General features: G+C 41.8%; 1 protein-coding gene across 4 annotated transcripts in view; it reads left to right on the top strand.

Moving 5' to 3' along the window:
* The window catches only part of NAV2 (neuron navigator 2), a 362,557-nt gene that overhangs the window by 208,751 nt on the left and 133,902 nt on the right, over positions 1-19,904 (top strand). For all 4 annotated transcript variants that reach the window (XM_050335112.1, XM_050335111.1, XM_050335110.1 and 1 more), the window contains exons 2-3: positions 8,034-8,151; positions 11,834-11,886. In XM_050335112.1, coding sequence (XP_050191069.1) covers positions 8,034-8,151; positions 11,834-11,886 — 171 coding nt within the window. The remainder of the gene's footprint in view (positions 1-8,033; positions 8,152-11,833; positions 11,887-19,904) is intronic.

Below are 19,904 nucleotides of genomic sequence, written 5' to 3'. Positions count from 1 at the left end.
TAATGTTTTCTGCAAGTGGAGAGACCACCTGCTTGGCGCGGTGTGTGGCTCCAGCTTGCCAGGGATTTGTATATGGCAGACTGGGATAATGGGAGCGTTGAGAGCGGAGCGTGCCGGATGCCGGCACAGGCACCGTCCCTGCTTCACCTTCTGGCTGGTGCTTGGTGAGAAATATTTACCCCTCTGTGTAGGCAGCACCTGCCAGTAACGGGGTTCAGAAACCGTGCAACTGATGGGGGGGAGAGGGGGAAGAATAATGAAGAAAATATCTCTTTTCTCCTCTTTTATATTGAGTATAGTAAAATATTCAGTAGGGTAAGAAGGGTGCCAGCTAGGCAGTTGAAAGAGATGTTGCTTGTTTAGTATCCACCCAAGATATGCTCTAAAGCTCAGAGAGAGCAGTGCCTGCCCTGAAGTGTGGGTAGTTCCCAGCTCCATTCCTGGGAAAGTCAGAGAGCATGCTAAAATTGACACATATGCTTGGCTCTGCGTGCTGTGAGTCAGCCCATTGCTTTTGAATAGCAGTCATATGCATGAGAATAGCCCTCCTCAGTCGGGAATAAGGCTTTAAGGAGAGAAAAATGAGTAGTCCCAGTGGTGTTTAAATTACCCATTTATCTGTGTAACTTCGAAAGGGTAATTAATGTACATAAGTGTCCAGTAAAATGTAATATTCAGCAGAATACCTCCCACCAACTGGGTAGTAATTCAAGCAGTTCCAACCAACACTTGCACATCTGAGAGAATAAATCATTTAGTTTAGTTCCCTTAAGAAAATTTATAAAAAAGAAGCAGAGTTACCTCTGTCTCCCCAGAAAAGTGGGGAACCAAGTGGGAACCTCAGTTGGTTGCAGCTGCAGTCTCAGTAGTTGATGATAACTCAAAAGTTCCAACGCTTTAGGTAATTTAGAGTATTTTACTGGCATCATATTAGATAGATACTAATTAGTAGGGGTATATATGTGTGTGTGTGACACCTATTTTTAGGGGATTGCAAATCCTAGAACCTTGGAGTGGTGTGGGTTGGAAAGGGATCTGAGAGACCACCTCGTTCCAATGAGACACCTTCCCCTAGAGCAGTTTGCTCAGAGCCCAATCCAACCTGACCTGTGGTATGGATTCCTTCCAGGAAGGTCACTTTTCTCTCTCACCTGCCTACTGGAAGGAGTCCACCTGCAGTTCAGCCCATCAGCACCTCACACTTGGAGTTTCTGGGGGTTTCCTTCCTTTTTTTAGCTGGTTATTGATGCCAAGGTACTGGTAGGATGGAGTAGACTAATCTCCAGTGTCCCACCCTGGCTTTCTGAATGTTACCAGTGTCTCAGGGCAGAGAGGGGAAGCCGTTCACTGCCTACCTCATGTGTCCACCTCTCCCTCTGAGCTGGGATCACTGGGGGCTCGTGGGCATCCATAAGGACGATGGATTCTTGCTTCCTTCATGTCCACGTGCCCTTGGCTGTATCCTTAAAGAAAAGGAGTAGACAGAACTCCTTCCTCAAAGCCCACTGATACCCTTAATTTATCACAGAGAGATGTGGGCACACATCGACTCTCTTATGTCCTGCCTTCTCAACCCCGTAGTTTTTTTTTTTTTGTCTTGCAAGAACTCACATTGGGGAAAAAGAAACCCCATGCAACAGTCTTTTGGATAGCAATGCAAAGCTTCATTCACTGTAGAAGAGTCAGCACTATCCTTTTAGTGGGATTTATGCCATGCTACAGATGTACAGATGCGGATTTCTACGGGATTTAAGAAACGTGGGGGCCACGCTTTGTAAGACCTGAAAAAGGTCTGTGACAAATGCTGTAAAACTTGATTTCTTTTACCTTTTTTTTTTTGCCACATGCTTCTTCGTTGTCCTTTTGCCAGTAACTCAGCAACATATTATTGCCAGGGTCATAATCTCTATGCACTTTCAATCCATACTGTGCCCCCCTTGGAGCCAGGGGTGCTTCAGAGGGATTGAGGTTTTCAGCCAAACCTACGGCTTTAGCTGTTTAGCTCTGGGCTTTGCAGCGTGATATCTGTTAATGAGATCATTGTGCTGGACTGCAGCATGGATCAGCATGAGACAGCAATCAGTGTTACCAGTCAAAAATTGGGATTTCGTGACTCTCCGTGTGTGAGCCCTGTTAATGTGGGTACATGACATTGTCACGACTGCAGGCATTCCCCTTAGGATCATCTCAGTGTGTTGTGCCTATTTTTAGGGTTTGGGGTGGTGGTGTGTGGGTTTCTTTTCCCCCTCCCTGTGAACTTCAGCAGGGCAGAGTGGTTTGGTGAGCAGCAGCAGCACAGGCGTTGCATTGTAGTGGGTGTTCTGGAATGGGAGTTCATCGATGTGACTAACCCTGCTGTTCAATCACGGAAAAAGCCTTGCTCTGCTCTAATTATGCTGCATGATGTCAAAAAGATATTCTTCAGCTGTTGCCAGATTCACGAGAGCCTGATTCATGATAATTATTGGAAGAAAACAATCGGAGTCTGATTAGTAAGGAACTGACACGGTAAAGGGAAGGAAAGAAAGGTTTGAAAATTTACTTGGGCGTTTATTATAATTAGATTTGTGTGTGTGTGGAAATGAGTAACAAGGAAAAGATTCAGGCATATTTTCTATTTAGTGGCATGGAAAAGAGACATTCTTTTCAAGTAGATTCATATGAACCCTTTCCTTTTCATGAGTTTATTTCAGAATACCAATGCAGAGGCAAAAACACTGGGTAGTTCTTGCCTTCTCATAAAGGACTGCATTCCATTTAAAGGAGACTTGGGAGCACATGATAATACCTGACACCCTAACCTAACTGCAGCCCCACGGATATACTGGGTCCCCTCTAACATCTCTGAAGAGTTTTCCTGGATTCATGGCTCTTGTGAGTTATCCGTGCTCTGTATCCTGGGTTTGACTGGCTGTGGGAACAGAGGAATACAGGTCCTACAGGTGCAGTGTTTGGCCCTTACCTACCAGCAGATCAAGAAGAGCCACCCAGGTATCAGCCTGCTGCCTCCAAGTGGTATATGGAGAGAGGAGTACTGTGGTTTGAGATGCCAGATTTTTGGCTTTTTGCTTGATTCCCCCCCCCCCCAACCTGCCAAGGCTAAAAAAACCTGTATGAATTACTTTAAAGTGGACAAAAGCTTCAGAGTTTTTGCTTTGTGTGGGCTTGAACAAACAGCCAGTTCTGCAAAAGGCTCCTTTTGTATCGGTTCAGTGTTCAGATACAGGGCAGGTGGTCTGAGGTGAGACCTGGCTGTACTGGACGTGCTCTCTCAGTGCAGCCAGAAATGTTACACGAGGCTTGAAGTACCAGGAAATTTCAGGGATCTCCTAACTGGAAAGCAAAATTTCTCTCTTATCTGAAACCCCCTTTAAAACAAGCGGGTATGAGGCTAAGGGAAGGGAAGCAAGGAGAAACCCAACTAAATTTCTAAAATCTTTAATCTTATTAATGGAAGACAGCATTCAGGTCTTTTCCTTTACAGACAACTTTCAAAAGCTTTAGAATTTGGATTTTTTTTTTTTTTTTTGCACAAAACCCCACTAAGTTTTTCAGTAGTGTTTTAGCTCTGGCTCATAATATACTGAATATTTCCAAAATCAATGCTTAACTGTAACACTCCTAATTCAAATCTGATGGATTGAAGGGAAAAGAAAGAAGTCATTCACATTTGTTTTTAATTTGTTCTCAGATAATTGGATTCCTAAGAGAGAGGGGAAAAAAAAAGCTACCAAACAGCTGAGTCCACCTTTAAAAAAAGCTCGAACTTAAATCCGAGTTAAACATTAAACTGACTTGGACACAAAGACCTGCTTACAGTGATTAATGCCCAAATCATGATGTTCACTTGATTTTTGTGAGTAGAATAATGAAGGTGCTTTCAGTGGTTTTCATACTGTGTGAAAGAAATCACTGAAAAGTTTTAAAAGCCCATACTGGTGTATATAATTAGGCAATATCTCTTGGGTCAAATGTTCCATATCACAAGATTTTTATGTTTTTTAATTAGACAACTGTTCAGGTAATTTTCATGTGAATATTCAATTGTGACTTTGCAGCCCATTTGCTGAAAATACCTGAGGAACACTCAGAATTCACGTGCAGAGATAGGAAAATGGAAAGTTTCTCAGCAGTGATTTCCTATTTCTTTTATTATTGTTTTCCCATTTATTTGCTTGGTTTTGAACATTGGAAAACACTGTGTGCTTTGAAACATATTTTATGTGTCCAGAAATAGCAGCCATTGTACAATTATATTTTTTTCACTTGTTTGTATGGAAAAGGAAAAGAAACATTAGGAATTGTATTTGTTTAGTACATTACAAAGACTTGCAACAAACAGGTTTTGAAAACATCCTGGAAAGTTTCCATGATTAGCTTAATATATGCCATAAAAATCAGCAGCAACCACAAAGAGCTATTGCAATAAACCTGGATAGGGCTTGTAAATATATGGCCCAGTCAGTTAAAAAACAGCAATAATTTGCATGTTATGCATGTTGCAAAATAATGTTGTATAATAGCACTTTTAAGAGGAGGAGAGATTTATTGTGTCTGTGTTTTCCTGCAAAAGGCTTTCCTAATCAACCACCGGAGTGAAATAATATTCTGCACCATTAAATACCCCAGAAACAAATATTTTCTCTGTACTGGTGTGCATTTAATGGAATATTTTGTACTAAACATAAAAGCTCTGCTTGTAGTTCAGATACCAAACATAGACTGACTTCAGCACCAAAGTGGGGTTTACAAGGATAATTTGCCATTAGAGGGAGTTTCTTTGTGTTATCATGGACAGTGAATCAGGCAGTGGGTATTTATTTGGTTTCTTTCAAGTTGTCTCCTTTACCAGGAGCATTTAAGGGAATTAGGGATTTCTTTGATGCAGTGTTTATTTACAGGGTGTGAATATATAAGTTCTGATCTTCCTGGATGCAACAGGAATTAGGGCAGTAGGAAACAAGTACAGCAATAGCAGTTTTGCAATGCTAGCCATGCATTCTCACGTCGTTATTTGACTTAAAAATCAACTCTAACCAGCTCTCAAGGTCTTGCCATTGCTTTGATTTCAGGCTCTGCCAGGAGGGGTCTGCTCCTGTTTTAACTCTGGGGCTGATCCAAGGATTTGTCTGACTGCAGGATGATCTGCATCATGGAAATGGTCCAGGATGGAACTGATGCATCAAAGTATAATCTTAAATTTACTGAAAGTCACTCTGGGATAAATTAGGACATTGATTGCAGCCCTCTCATTAAAGGAACATGGTTATTGTGTTTGATAAGTTGCTTGTCAGCTAAATTGCAGGAACGGTGTAGGGGTGTGTGTGGAACCTTGCACTTGCAAAGTAAGTAGTTTACAACCTGTTTCTTCCTCGTATGTCTTTACTTGTAGATAAGCAAGCTAAAACCACGTGGCAGAAAAGTAGGTTAAGTGAATCCTAGTTCCTTGAAGTCGTTGGATCTTTTAAAGTATCTTCCTGTTATGGAAAATGTTTTCTTGTAAAAGGGGCTAAGGAACACGATACCTGGTTTGTGCAGTGCGGGTTTCTTGTCCCTTTTCTTTTATTGATCTGCTGGGGAAATCACTCATGTGCTCAGCCTTCATTTCATTGAGGGTGTTTTTCAGCCCTGTTTTTATCACAGGTGTGTTTTTCTGTTTAAGTCCATGACGCTGTTGGCATGGAAATGCCCATCCCGCTGCTCTGAAGAGGAAAGTAAAGGATGAATGGTGGAAAACAGGGACATATGTTTCAGATGTTAAGTGATTTGTTCATGGCTGCTACCAGTAGTGTTTCACAGGTTTTTTTTTTAAAAAACCCAAAAAACAAAAAAACCCAAACAAACCACAAATGAAGATTTTTATAACCAAAAACTCCGGTCAAAATCTCTGTTGTTCATTTGATCGTGTTAACACTGAATCAGAAAGAGGAGTGTGAAATTACAATCCTTGTGTTATATCCAGGTTCCTCCATCTCATGACAAATACTTGACCCTTAGACTTGGCAGCTGGCTTTTGACTCCCATGAAGGAGGACATGGTCATCACACTGAAAAAGCAAGGCTTAAGATGCTCCTGAGATTAACAGCTGAGTCTGTGCTCAGCCACATCAGTCAGTAATTTAGGGGATCTGCACTGATCAGCTCTGGGGCCCCCAGCACAAGAGGGATGTGGACCTACTGGAGTGAGTGCAAGAGGAGGTCCATGAGGATGATCAGAGAGCTGGAGCACTTCTCCTAAATTTGGGGTTGTTCAGCTTGGAGACAAGAAGGCTCTGGGGAGACCTTCTGGCACTTCCCAGTACATAAGTGGGCCCCAAGGGAGCTGGAGAGGGATTTTGGATAAGGACCTGGAGTGATAGGATGAGGGGGAATGGCTTTAAACTGAAAAGAGGGCAAGTTAAATTAGAAATAGGGAAGGAATTCTTTCCTGTGAGGGTGGTGAGGCCTTGGCACAGGTTGCCCAGAGAAGCTGTGGCTGCCTCATCCCTGGAAGTGTTCAAGGCCAGGTTGGACAGGGCTTGGAGCAACCTGATCTAGTGGAAGGTGTCCCTGCCCATGGCAGGGGTTTGGAACTGAATGATCTTTAAGGTCCCTTTTTAACCCAGACCATTCTGTGATTCTGTGATATGGGGAGCTGCACAGCTCAGGAGTGGGATGATGGAAGGGGGAGTGACTGAACCCATGTTTTGTTTCAAGAGTGTTTTACCAGCAGACAGAACCTGATTGTAGTGGCCATCATTTCCATCTGCTCCCTTGAAGGCTTGGGATAGAACTCTTCAAAGCCTGGTGATCACAGACCTGAGGGCTCAGGCCCTTTCTCCTTGTGCTCTTTTCTTGCCCTCAGAAGTAGTGAAGGAAAACAGTAGATCCTGAAAGCAGGAGGGCTTTCCCTGGGCTTCTGGGGACTGAATACTGCTGTGTGGACACTTCCCTCCAGGCCAGTGACTCACACTGGTGTGAGGCATTTGTCATCAGCACAGTGGTTTAGAGGGTCTGTGGAGTGTTGGGATGGGTCATGCTCTAGAAAGCACTTTGGATCTACACCTGCTTACTGATAGATCGAATTGGGGCAAATGTATTTCTTCAGAGTAGGGGTGAGCCTTAATATTTAGGTATTTGAAAGGTAAAATGCTGATATTTAGCTGTGTTTGCCTTGTTGCTTTGGAATGTAAGTAGATCACGTAAAAGAAATCTTAAATTTTAAATTTTGTCCTCTATGAAGAACAGGAAACATTGCTCAGTTCATAAGCAGAAATTCCTAATCAAGTGATTTGGCTTCTTTTCGTTAACCTAGCACGAAAAGTTTTATAAGTTTCCTGGTGATCTTGAATAAGTTGTGCTAGCATATGATGAGCAGTACTTAGTGCAAATTAGAAAGATTTTTCACTGCTTTCTGTGCTTAATTTTCAGAGAATACATTCTGAAATAAATCCCAACAGTTAGAAGTTTGCACAAGAGATTAAAAGCAATTTAATAGACCCTGTTCAACCTGTGAGATGGAATTTATTAGAATTGGTGGATTTTTAGGGCCTTGAAAGGTTTTCTTTTGTAATATTAACAAGGGAGTTTCCTCACAGTGAAACTGTGCTACGTGGTTAAAATATCTACTAGGAGTGTTTTTGGGAAAAGAATCTTCAAACTTCCTCAATAGCAGCTGTCAAGAAAAAATGTCAAAGGGAAAATGCAAAATAACCTGGGTGGAAATTGAGGTGTCTTCTACACAGTCACTGCAGCTGTAGAATATTCCCTTGACCTCCTGGTGATCCGTTCAAGCTGTAACACGTTCAGGAGTTTGCCATCATCTTCCACGAGCTTTGATGTCAGATTGCAGAATAGGAAAATCCACACTACAGAGAGCTGAACACTTGATCTGCACAATGCCTTGAATTTTAATGCTGTTGACTTGTCTCAAAGAGGGAAAAAAATGCAGTGATGTTCTATCAGCCTTTTGCATACTGAGAGAAACAAAGAACTCTCATCTTTAAGGTTGTGTTATGAGTAACAGTTTATTTTTGTTTATCTTTCTCCTGACAGATTTATACGGATTGGGCTAATCATTATCTGGCAAAATCTGGTCACAAGAGGTTGATAAAGGATTTACAGCAAGATGTGACTGATGGAGTCCTGTTAGCTGAAATAATCCAGGTTGTAGGTGAGTGACTTTGTGTTTGTACCAGGTATCCAGCAGCTGGCTCAGACAATCACTGTCTTTATCTTCTACATAAACACAGTGTGTGTGGGGGGGAAATCGATCCAACTGCATGGATGTAGATAATGTAGATAATTTTCCTTCAGAGACTTTGCTAATTAATTTGAAAAAGCCTTGCCTTAAAGTATAGTGGAAAAATATTGGATGTTGCTGATAAGATCTCCTGACACAGCAATATTACTCCACATGGCTGAATGTTAAAAAAACAACTCATGAGGTATTTTTTTTCTGCTAGGATGCTGTTAGCCTTCACTGTCACTATTTCTAATACCTTTAGGGTCCTGGCCTGAATATAATTCACAATAATACAGGCCTCCTCTGTTGAACCTCCTGTCTCCAACTGGATTTGGAAAATCCATATATATACAGCTGGGAAAGGAGAAGGAGTGCAGCTTTTATGTGGCAGAAAAAGAAATCTTTCCAGTTTTCAGATGAGGAAAATCATTTACCATTAGGACAAATCTCAACTGCGTGCTCAGTTATCCAGAGTTTTAGTTTACACTAATGTTTGAAGATAATGAAAGTTCCAAGCCATTTTATCCATGGAAAGCTACATATTGTAGCTCTTCCCTTGGGCCTGGATCCTTCATTAGTTCCTTCAGAGGCTCATCCTGGGATGCCACAAAACACGTGCATGGGCCAATGGAGATGGATGGAATGGGAAAGCCTGCTAATGGGAATTAGGACAACTATTGTTAGGAGCAAACTGACAGATTTGAGATGCAAATTAAGAAGCCAGCAGCGAACTAACACATCAGTTCATGCATATTTATGTGTGGTTGAGATGCTGTAAACGAGCTAGTTCCTTGACTTAAGGTTCAAATCCACACGCCCTGTTGTTGTGGGATGACACGGGAAAGCATCTTCCAGTGGCTTTACTGGAACATGTTAAAAGGATTTTATCTCTGTGTAGAGCAACGTTATATCTCAGTAGCATTGCAGACCTGCAGGTACAGAGGTGTAAAAACAGGCCATAAATTAATTGATTGGGTGTTAACAGGTATTCACTGTGAACAGTGCTTCACCCTCTGTTTCCTTTAATAGGAGAGATTTTTGGAAACCCAGGAGCAGTTAGGTGTTGATTGTTTTCATGCCTATCTGGCTCCCCTGCCTTAACACTGTTGTGGGAAACTTCTGCATGAGAACACTGTTTGCAAGAATGCAACCATCAGAATGTTAACTTGGTTCTACCAAACGTACCTCTTGGGGTATTGCCTTGTGAAAACTCTTATGAAATTCAAATTATTCCCTCTAAAATACACAGAAACAGTTATTCTTTTGATAACCTTTGCTGTTTTTTTTTTCCTGGCCATTTTAAGACCTGCCTCTTGGCTAATATTTAAGATAAGGTCTGCAAGGTGTCAGAAGTTTTAAGTAGGAGGGGAAGGATTTCTTTTTCACAGGATGTTTTCCCATATGATAGAAAGGTCATATTTAAACATGCTGAGTTTAATCCTCCAAATTAACAGTGAGGAAAAGTAATTTGTATCTGCTGTGTATGGCCTTAGGCAGCTGCATCTCATTGTCACAAAGATGGAGAGAATTTTCACACCTAGAAGCAGCTCTATCTGTAGTCTGGAAAATCCAGGGGTTTTTTTCTAACTATATAATAGTAAAGCTTCTATATGCAGTGCAGGAGAGGGTTTTCTTTTTAAATTAGGGTGTACTATGTGTAAAAGCAGCCACGAAGATCCCTCCTCCTCTTTGTACGTGCCTGGAGTATCTGGAGATTCTCCAAAGTTGTTGAAATTAATTCAGGTTTAGTTATTAGTGATGCAGCTTTTCTTGAGTCATCATCTGAGATTTACATCCCAGATTTAAGAGGAAGACTCCATGAGAGTTAATGGTTACATAAAGACAGTGATGGCAATCCTCTGTGCTTGCCTTCCTGAAGTGAAATAGCTGCATTTAGGAGAAAGGAATTTTAAAATTATTAGCATCTAGGTAGTTCTTTTACCAGAGCATCCAAACGAGGGGCAAATCTATAAAGAGGTGAAACCAAACATCACTGCATTTGACATCAGAGATAATCTTCAGACTTCAAAACTGCTAACGATAATATAGAAGCATGATGACAGGTTTTGTGTTTTTTTTTTTTTTTTTTTTTTTTAATTTACAAGTCAATTAACTGCATTCCCGGCATTCTGGGTTATTTCAGTTTAAAATTCATGAACCTATGAAAGAATGTGTAAGTAATATATGCCTTAGTAATGCCTATAAACATGGTAGCTGTATTGAAATTCATGAATGCAGAGATAATGGGTCTGACTTGGGTTATTAGAGGTATCTCTGTAGGCTTGTCCCAAACAAGAGAAAGCTCACTCCCAAGTTCATTAGTCTCCTTTCAAGTAATAGTCATGCATGGTGCCAATTTATAGGAGTATAGTTGTAAATTTTTCAAAGTATTCTAAGTGTAGTTGATAGAGGTGGTGCCTGATGCCAAACTGTGAGATCGTAAATATTCCAAGATGGGTGCACGGGACTTTGGAAAATGGGGTTTAACAAGTTGGTTTCTGAATGACCAAATCCCAGATGGCATTCCTGAAAAGCGATGTGGTCTGGGTGTGTAAGGGCTGGTAGACCACTCTGGGGACCACACAGTGGGTTTGGCTGCAGTCTTTTTCGGATTAGCATCAATTCTTAAAGGCATTGGTGTGGCATAAAGGTGTACTGTGACATGGATGTGTTAAAAAGGACCTACCATGTGAGAGTGAAGTTGTGTTACTATCTCTTTGTGACTGCTATGACTGCTGTCGGAATACTGTGAGAAATTTGATCCTCTTAGCTGAAGAAAGCCATGAAATGAGATGGAGTTCTGTCTGATGTCTTGGGAATATATGGGAGTGGTAGAAAATACAGCTTTTAATATATGAATCAAATGGGATGTGAACGCCTGTCTTCCTTGCAGTGAAAGAGCTGTGGGAAACTGAACTTTGGTTATAACTGGTTCTTCAGACTAGCACTGAAATCATTTCAGGGTTCAAGCCTGAAAGGTGAAACGAATCAAAGGAAGACTCTAAGGCAAACATTCAACTCCTCAGGGATTTCATTGTTTCACTTGTGTCTTTAACGATGGAAACTCTTATTTCTCTGCAGGTAGGGCTGCATGTAAACCGTGGCCAGGAAGCTTGGAAAGTTCTTCCATGATTTGTGCTTTAAAAAAGGAAAAGAAAAAAAAAATTATTAGGGTTAGGGGTCATAAATTTCCTGTCTGGATTTAAAAACCTATATTCACCCTACAAACAAACCAATTGACATGCAAGCATATATATATATGTATATATGTATGTATGTAGTGCTTAGTTTTCCACCCAGCAGTGATTCAGCTTCCAGAGTCTAAATCTTTTTTATAGTTTAAAAGAGTTCCCTGTCACTGTACAAGATGTCAGACCAGTTGGCTTCTGCCCCCAGCTGTCTCTGGAGGCATGACCCACTAGGAAACTCCAGCTGCCTGTTTTTTTTTTTTTTTGGTGGCTCTCAGTGTTTCACACGTTCACTTTGACTGGACAACTAGTCTGAAACCCTTTTATGTAGCTGGCAGCAAGTGCTCCAGAAATCACTGGAATAAATGTCCTTGCTTTAGTTTTTTTTTTGCTTTATTGCCTCTTTTTTTTTTGCTTTTCAGCAAATGAAAAGATTGAAGACATCAATGGCTGCCCCAAAAACAGGTCTCAAATGGTAAGTAATAAAATGGTCTGTTGTTTGTGTGTGCGTGGTTGAGTGATAGTGTGTGACTTTGAGACTTTTAATAACAATTTTAAATTAATTTTTCACAGTAGTGAGACCAAAGGCGTAATCTGCAGAACATTAATATGACAGTTTTTGCCCCGTTGTGCTCCACAATAGTTGAATTAGGCCTTACAATTAATCACATATTTACAATCAAGATTGTTCTTACGTTGCTCTTTTATGGTTTTGAAATATTACATAAACAGGAATGTATAAACGTAAAACTTTGTTCCTCTATATAGACAGTAGTATTGAGAAAGGAGAATTAGATATTTAAAGTCGGATTAAGAGTTCCTATATCCTTTGAAATGAAACAAAATAAATGAGCAATATGCATTAAATAAAAAATTTCCAATAGCAAAATTAAAGATGCAACTTGTTGACAGATAAGAAGCTGGTTAATAAGAAACTGATTTTTTTTAAAATGCATCCTGGGAGTTCAGCATTTAAAATTCATGGTGCTTTAAAGAAGGTTATTTCCTTTGGTATCTTGAGGAAAAAAGTTATTTTACAACATAAACCTCAAAATCTCCAAATGCATACTTTGGGATACTTGGATATCTGTTCTGTGTGTGAAGGTCTTCTAATGCCTTTTGGTTTTATGACTCTGTTCCCAACTACCTCCAGATACCTCGTGAGCACAACCACTCACACAGTTAAACGAAATATTAAAGATTTAAGGAGAGTTTGTCATCTTAAGTCAAAACCCGCACTCGGTTCTGCTCTTCTGTTTTGGCTTTTTGTTGTTTCTTGGAAGTTATCAATCTTGTTTAAACCATGGAGCGAGTGCTCTGTGAAAGGGAAGCCATCAAAAAGATTTATCATTGCTGCTTCTTACTGCTTTGAAGAGGTTGGTTGCTATTCTTGCTGTAGCCACAGCAGCTGTCTAGAGTATAAATAATGAGGAAATTTTGACAATTACTGTAATTTAATGTTCCACAAGTGTGCCGTAAGAACTGAATTTCATTCAGGACTGGAGTCTATAAACAATTCCAGGATGCTGGTGCTAAAAGTCACTCAAAGTCCTTATTCTCAATGAAGAAAGAGTGGTTTTTTTCCTGTTGGATAGTGGGATGCACGCAGTGGGCTGCTTGTGGAATCCGGATCAGGTTATAACCAGAGGCACGCAGGGGGCATGTGCTGGGTCAGGAATGCTGAAGAGTGCTGGGGAGAGATGTTTGCTCTGCGCTGTCTCCTCTGAAGTTATTCCACTTGCTCGCTCAGGAGGGTGCAGTGGGTGGGGCTGGGTCCCCCACTCGTGAGATACAGTCCTAGCAGGGCGTCCCCAGCAGTTCTCCCCGTGTGAGAAAAATGAGAATTTCGCCTATGGCTTGCTTTTATTAAGTGCACGTGCTTACAGAGCTCTTTATAGTCTGTTGTTGCCCAGAGAAGCTGTGGCTGCCCCATCCTTGGAAGTGTTCAAGGCCAGGTTGGATGGGGCTTGGAGCAACCTGGGATAGTGGAAGGTGTCCCTGCCTATGGCAGTGGGAGATCTAGGTGATCTTAAGGTCCCTTCCAACCTATATCATTCTATCATTCCATGTCTCTGTTCTGATTCTGCTGAGGCAAGAACCTTTGGCAGGTCTCCTGTGTTCCAGGACAAATACTTGTTTGGGTGCAGCAGCCTTTCAGTGCCTTCTCCTCTCAGCATGGCTTACAGGGTCCTGTAGAGTGTGAGAATTGGTGTTTGTGTCTGAAAACCGTGGTTCAGAGAGGTAACAGAGGGAAGGCCACCTAGTCAATTGTGCAGAAATCCATCAGGTCTCAGAGAGAAGCCTTCTGTCATGCTCTCTTCCCCTGTGGGCAGTTACCTCCCTCATTTGTAGACTCCCAGTGCCTCGAGCAGACACCCCGGTGAGCCGAGCTGTGAAGGATCAGCTCAGGCACAGCCAGGTGTAACAACTCAGAAAGCTGGACCAAGTCTGTGTCTTCCAAGTCTGTTAAAGGAAGTGTGTGTGTGGGGGAAAAAAAAAAAAAAATTGCATTTGCTTCCATGTGGCACAGTCCTAAGCTGGTGATGCCAAGCCTAAGTGAGCTCACCACAGAGCCAGATCAGGCCTCCTCGCCTTGTTCCCGGTGCTGCAGTGTTGGAGAGCATCGTACAGATTGGCCCAAACTGAGCAGCAGAGACAGCTTGGGCCTGTCAGGCTCAAAGCCAGGGCTAATAAGCCTTGTCAGGTTAAGTTTAGTGCTGCAGAACCATGTGGGACCATCAGTGCTTATCAACCTAGTCCCAGTGCCAAAAATGACATGACAGGGACCCCACTGGCTCCGTGAAAAATCACTTAGGTGAGAACCTATCCTCCCATCATCATCTTGTCTGGGTTGCTCTGCTGAGGGGAGGATCCCTGTCTTCCTTTGCTCCAGATAAGAGTTGGCTGGCTTTTGTATAATCTATTATAGACTATTCTATAGCTTGTCCTCTGCATAAGATCCATTTTAGGGTTTTTTTTCCCCAAACCTCTATATTTTTGTGCTGTAGATATTTGTCTAAACAAAAGCCTGTAATTTTGGTGATTGGTTCCAGCTGGATGCAGAAAATACTGTGGGTAACAGAGGATGTAGTTGCATGGAGCATAGGCTCAGAGACCAAGATGATTTGGAGACCATTATAAACCATTTGGGTTTTTAAAATAAAACCCCAGAAAACGTTGGCATGGCCCTTCATAACTGGTTGAAGGACAGTACAGCAAGGCCAGTTTCCTCTCCTTCACACTTCACTTAGGTCAATAAACCTGAGTAGGGCTATCTGCTAATATTTTTTGGTTATAGAAAACCAGAGATATTTCTCTTTTTTAAAATTTCTTTTAATTTGCCTCTTGTTTAGGGGGTGATATTAGAGCTCAGCACTTAGCATCTTGCAGATTATGGACTATATAGGATATATAGGAGGTACTGGTTACTACCTGTCCTTCTAGGTACTATAGGCTATTATTGATGTGGGTGCCTTTGCAAGTGCTGAATGTTACCTATTGTCAAAGGGCTCGTATCACTCACATTTGTAAAATGATAAAGTAAACAAAAAATAGAGTGGCTGAGTTCTATCTGTGAGGAAATAATGTCTGTGTGTAAAATGCTCACAGGTTTTGAAGGAAGTTCCACTTTGCTGTGACAGCTGAGCATTTTATCACCTTGTGTAATGTAGCACAGCCAGGAGGGAGAGAGAGGGGAGGTGGTTGTGTCACCTATTACATGCAAGTGATAAATCCCAGCACATGAGATAATGACACAGCTTCGATGGTACAAGAAAAGGCAAAGGACAGGATGTTTGAAAGAACAGAGAATTCAAGTGGAGAGCGAAGTGAAGGAAAGAGACTGGAAGGGACTGGGGAGAGACACGACTAAAGATAAAGTACGGGAAGAGACAAATGAGAAAATAGCTTTTTTTTTTTTTTCCCCAAGGTTGGAAATAAAATTAAAAATCACAGGTGGCGATACTCTAGAAGAACTCAAAAGTTAGATGTGAAAGTCCTAGAAGTGATGGTGTGTTACCCACGTTACTGAAGCCTGAAGGGGTGGAGTGGTAGCAAAGCTGTCGGTGCTTAAAAGAAGAGGATTAGGGAGTCTGTGGGGTGGATACACCAGACTTTCATCTCTCCATGCTAAGTCTGGGGAAGTTGTGGGACACCCAAGACAAGAATTTGGAGCAACAGAAAAGCACGTAGGTTTAACAAACACCACAGCACCTCCTATAAATAGATGAGGAAATTGCTGTGGTTCTCCTGTGGGTTTGTGTTTGGGCCTTATTATTTCTTTCAGGATCACTTTGTGTGTATATAAGTATCTGTTCTCAAATAACAAAAGGGAGGGGTTGTTTTTACATGTGTTGACAGGAAGTTTTTTAAGAATCATCTCTTTCTCCTCCACATATCAAACTGTAGTAGTAAAGTAATACTGCCCACTCTTCCTTTTGTCTTGCAAACAAAGAATCTTGGACTGCAGGATGGGTCAGAGACAACCTTTCTTTCCAAGGACAAGATGAAGGCTGTGTTTTCAGTACAGTAACTCCATTTTCAAGGAAGCTTTACTTCCAGTGATGGGAATTTGATTATTATTTTAATATCTGACTAATTTCTTGTATTCTGAAAATGAGCTTTTTTGTAATTTATGTGACACCTGAAGAGCAGTTTGTGTGGAAATTCTCCAACCTGGTGGAAACCCTGTTTTGAATCGAGCAGTGCTGGGAATCTTAATTCAGTTGTTGGAGCCAGGTATCCACTTCACTTCTTATATCCACTTCCCTCCTCAGTGTGACCCTTGCCAGCTCCATGAATCATTTTTTTTTTAATTGACAAAGGGGCGGGAGATGTTGAAATGTTCATTGCTCTTTGTGTGTATGGCACATGCTATCCACACTTCTGTGTTCTTTTTTCCAAAGAGCACTTAAATGATGTGATGAATGTGAGTGTGATGTGGCCCATACTTGCAGGGGAGAGCTGCAAGTTGGTTAATGAGTTGGTTGGTGGGAATAATATGAGCTGAAACCATCTGCATCACCCGAGGAGCTATCTGTGTGTGTCTGGATGCTTGGAGCAATTTGTACACCCAGTGTTGTCCAAACGTTGCCATAACTAAGTGCAATAAATCTGCCAGGCTCTTGCTCCCCACCCCGAGTTGGTGGGGCTGCAGTCGGGTCCCAAAGCTGAGGAGGGCTCTGCTGCCGGGGCATGTGCTGCTAATTCAGTGGAGCAGCCCTGCTGGAAGATCAGAAGCATCACAAGCATGCTTTTCCCCTGCAAATTCCTAGCGTAGGATTTTTGGAATCGTATCCCAGGGGTTAAATATAGCCATGTACTTTCAAGTAATCCTACTCCAAGGTTGAGCAAATGTGGTTAAAGGGAACTTTCCCATCTTCTGGTGAGCCTTGCCCTACTTTGCTGGGGGAGTTTGTAACATACTGGCAACATATGCTCAGAAATTGAACCTGGTTTAATGCCACTATGGTAACAAATGGGTGTCTTTTGGCCCTAACCTGTGGTACAGTTCCTCACAGCTGAAGGGGAGGACATCCCCCAGAGCTGTGCCAGCCTGGCCAGTGACAGACACCAGTTTAACTTGTACCACTGCAGGTGGAGGGACTGTGACCAAATACCAAGTTTAGGAACGCTGAAAGCCTTTTCTCTAAGCTTCTGTTGGTCATGTATGATCATGTGTTGTCATGTGGACAAAAATGATTTACTACAGAGGTGATCTGCCAGGTTACTTGTGCTTAGGTGTCCTTCTGCCTCCACTTATGTAATGACTCTTGCTCCAAGATAAGATTGGTTTGAGTGTCTCCCTTTTTTTTTCCTAGACATCCAGACTGCTCTTATGCTACCATGCTTACCACTTGTGCACTGTTGTCAGTGAGACAGGCATGGTCAGATCAGAGTTGCAGTCTAATTAAAACCCCACTCAGCCTCACCATCATCCTACATAGAAAATAACAGGATGCATAGAGCCAGACTGGATTGGGAGAGGCTGATGCGTCCATCTCCCTGCTCTGTCTGTGGGATGGGTGTAAAGGGTCCCTCTGGAAGCATTGCTGCTGACAGTTCTGTCATTCCCATAAGGGATCACCTTCATGGTCCCCAAGGAGGTGCTCTTAATTCTTCATCCTTTGCAGTGATGGAAGAACTTACACGTCATTCGCCTCTGAAACAGCGTGAGGTTCGATAAACGGCGGGCAAAGTAACTTCTATGGAAAAAAAATATGGAATATGTGAGCTTAACTGTAAAGACAGAATTAGGTTCTATTTGGTCATTCATTTCACTGTTAAATAGCATTTGGAGTACCTGTGGTTCTACCCCCTGTATGGACTAAACACCTGAAACAGCAAATGCATTGAGGGGCCAGGGTCATTCCACATATATTCATGGAGATCTCTATAGCTTTCACTTATATATTTACATCTATACAAAACCCTAGAGGCATAATTCTTTTTTGCCATGCCTATTATTGATGTAAAATTATTACATAAATATACTTTTTGTGCAATACTTAGCCAACACATAGATTCTTGCTGTGCTTTGCTTAAATGGGGAAAACTGGGAAATCATGGGTGAGAGTCTTCTCTAACTGAGGAGAAAAGGTGGTGAGGTTGATTTGAGACCAGGTGGAAGTAAAAATTCTTTAATTATTCTCCTTCAACTTGGTTATGCAAGAGTTAAAAGCTGTTTATATGGAAATTTCTTCTGATGCCTGGGTGTTTCTTTCTTTTTACTGGAGATGTAGTGACAAGCTCTTCACTCTGGAATCTCTGAAACAGATCATAGCTGTTACAAAGCATTATACAGCCCAGAGAAATCAACCTTCTGCCTGTCTTTTTGCAAATCTTTGATTTCCAGCCATTGCTTACACACTGCAACTGTGTGATAATGGCTATTTTAATGAGGTGCTTTTAATGAAGGTATTACACATCCAGAAAATGTTATTCCTTTGCTCTTCCGTAGAACCGCTTTTATATATTTGAGCGGGAGAATTTCAGTGGGAGATGTGATCCAGGTGCAAGGAAGGAGGGGGCACAAATGTGTCCGTGCCCTTCCAGCCACTGGAGTAAATCTGTTGGGAACAGGTGGAACTGTGACCCTGAGGTGTCGAGACACAAGTATGTGTGCCAGCCGGGCAGAGGGGGAGCGCTGTGCTGGGAACGGGCTGTGGCCGGAGCTCCCTTCCCAGGGATCTTTTTTAGACATGAACAACTGTCAGCGACAGCATTTGGGTTGGGAGGAACCTTAAAGCCCAGCTAGTTCCAATCCCCCTGCCATGGGCAGGGTCGCCTTCCACTAGACCAGGTTTCTCCAAGCCCCATCCAACCCGACCCTAAACACTTCCAGGGACGGAGCATCCGCAGCTTTTCTGGGAAATCTGTGCCAGGGCCTCACCACCTTCACAGGGAAGAATTTCTTCCCTATTTCTAATCTAAACCTGCCCCTCTGTCAGTTTAGAACCATTCCCCCTTTTCCCCACTGCACACCACATAAGTTCCAGATAGAAAAGGGCCTTCCAGGAGCAGCCAGGGAAGGTGGAAATAATGCTTATTCTCCTTGTTATGGGTTTACTGAGCACAGCCGTGGCTTCTCCCCATCTCTCCCTGTTTTCAGTTACTCATAAGGAGAGATTTAGTGCCAATAATGTGTGCTAAAATCTAGTCAAGTGTCTCTTGATACCAGCAAAGAGTTTCATCTGTATCCTAAATTAATGGTTCTCCAGAGGCAGGATTTTTTGTTGATACTTGTTTCGCAAAGTTGGGCTTGTTGTTGCTTAACTAATCATAATTTAGAACATCTCAAGATTTCAAATTACTTACAAATGATCCACTTCACCTTTTCAAGTATATTTAAGGCCTGATCCTGAAGAGCTAATCCAAAAATTATATTTCCGGGGATATTCTTCAAAGAAATTACTCTTTACTTTTGTTTTTCCCCATGGGAAATTTTCAGTTTTAAATAAATAAACCTGAAAAAAACACAAACAAAACAAACAAACAAACCAACCAACCAAAAAAACCCCACAAAACTGAAAGAAAGCTGAATTTCAAGATAAACTAGGAACACTTCTACAACCCCTTCCATCTGCCTCTTCCTGAGCAGATTAGCTTTAGCAAACCTTGGGAGTCACCCAGGATTGCCTGAATCCATTCACAATACAAGTGTGCCCTTTGGATGCTCCTTGTTATCATTAGAAATTTTGGCCACTGTGAATCACAGTTTTCTCTGTGGTGCTTATTGCCCTCATTTCTATTCAGACTGGGCATGTTGGTAGTGAATGTTGAATATTTGTCCCATTATTTCCAGAGGAAGAGCTGAAACACAGGATAGCAAAGGTTTTACCAGGGTCAAATAGAAGAGAATGCACAAGATGAGACTTAGGCTGGTTCTCTAGCCTTAGGTTAGCTCAAATTCTCCGTGTTTTTAAAAACCCAAAGTAACAACAATTTTAACAGAAGAGTCAACTCTTCACATAAATGTAAAAACAGCATGCCCAT

The sequence above is a fragment of the Myiozetetes cayanensis genome, unplaced genomic scaffold (genome assembly GCF_022539395.1).
Source record: "Myiozetetes cayanensis isolate MyiCay16 unplaced genomic scaffold, myiCay2020 scf6-25, whole genome shotgun sequence".
NCBI classification, from domain to species: Eukaryota; Metazoa; Chordata; class Aves; order Passeriformes; family Tyrannidae; genus Myiozetetes; species Myiozetetes cayanensis.
This window is presented reverse-complemented; position numbering and strand designations above follow the sequence as displayed.